At 31.2% G+C, this 1,249-nt stretch overlaps 1 protein-coding gene across 2 annotated transcripts in view; it reads right to left on the reverse strand.

Moving 5' to 3' along the window:
• Positions 1-228: 228 nt before the first annotated feature.
• Positions 229-1,249, reverse strand: part of LOC106461999 (GTP-binding protein RAD-like) — a 15,390-nt gene continuing 14,369 nt past the window's right edge. For both annotated transcript variants that reach the window (XM_022389117.1, XM_022389116.1), the window contains exon 5: positions 229-808. In XM_022389117.1, coding sequence (XP_022244825.1) covers positions 543-808 — 266 coding nt within the window. In that variant the 3' untranslated portion in view covers positions 229-542. The remainder of the gene's footprint in view (positions 809-1,249) is intronic.

Raw genomic sequence — 1,249 nt, forward strand, 5'->3', positions numbered from 1 at the left:
TTCTAGACACCCCTACACGAATGTAGTCAACATTGATTTTGTTGCAGTGGCGTAGCCAGGTTTTTCAGAAAATTTAAAAGGGGTCAATAAATTAAAAAGCTGAAATTGATCTAAATTTTTAATAAAATGGTCATTAAAACAAATCAAATCAAATGTAAAAGTGTTTATATAAGTTTTATTTTTTTCATTAAATGATACAAAACGAGTTTATTATATATAAAAACTGAAAAATAATATGTGATCAATATGCCTTCGTATTTCAGGGGGGGACCCCCTTTGGCCCTCCCTTGGCTACGCCTCTGTTTTGTTTGATGGAAATTATTTCTGAATATCTCTAAGGTTTTCTTCCAAACATTATGGTTACTCCTAGTTACACAAGTATTTAACGAGCTAAAACGACCCGATTATTACAACTTATTACCAATTTTTTACTGTAGATATAGACGTTCAGTTGTTTCAATATACTGTGATCATCGCAGATCCTGACAAACAAATAACCATAATAATTTTTCAAAGCATTTACGAAGTACATTTAATCTATTTTACAAAACATGTAAATTGTCACATGATTTGGACTTGGTTGAAGCCTTGCGCAGAATCCGTTTGATAAAACCTTTAGCTTTTCCGGTGCACACTGATGATGAATGATTTTTGGGTTTTTCCTTTTTTTCACTTATTTTCTCCTGGTGCTGCAGTTTTAACCGAATCTGAGTTAGAATACCTACCAGGAGCTCATCTACGTGGTGGTTTATTCCTGCTGAAGTCTCTATGAACTTGCAGTTAAAAGATGTCGCTGCGGCTCGGCCCTCTAGAGAGAGAAAAAAAAAACTTCAGAAAATCATCAGTAACTTCTGATCAAAAAGCTAATTGTATCCATAACAACACAAAAAACTTCATAAATAATGTAACTAATCCCCTACAAACGTGATAATGCAATAAAAAACAAAAAATATAATAGTATTAATTTCTCACTTAGTACCATTTTCGACCGTAATCCCTATAATATCTCACGAGATTTAACCAACTTATGAAATTAAAGTCGCTTCTAATTCCATTTACTAAGCTAATAATGCAAAAGATTACACGTAAATGTAACAAATATGTATATATATATATAAATCATGCATATATTTAATATTATAACAAACTTTAAAGAAAGAATATGCTACAGCTTGTTTCTGTCAGAACAAAAAATACCCTAATTGAATAAGTTGTTTAAACATTTGTTTAACAAGAAGTAAAAGCATGG

Source organism: Limulus polyphemus, unplaced genomic scaffold (assembly GCF_000517525.1).
Source record: "Limulus polyphemus unplaced genomic scaffold, Limulus_polyphemus-2.1.2 Scaffold1073, whole genome shotgun sequence".
In the NCBI taxonomy this organism is placed as follows: domain Eukaryota; kingdom Metazoa; phylum Arthropoda; class Merostomata; order Xiphosura; family Limulidae; genus Limulus; species Limulus polyphemus.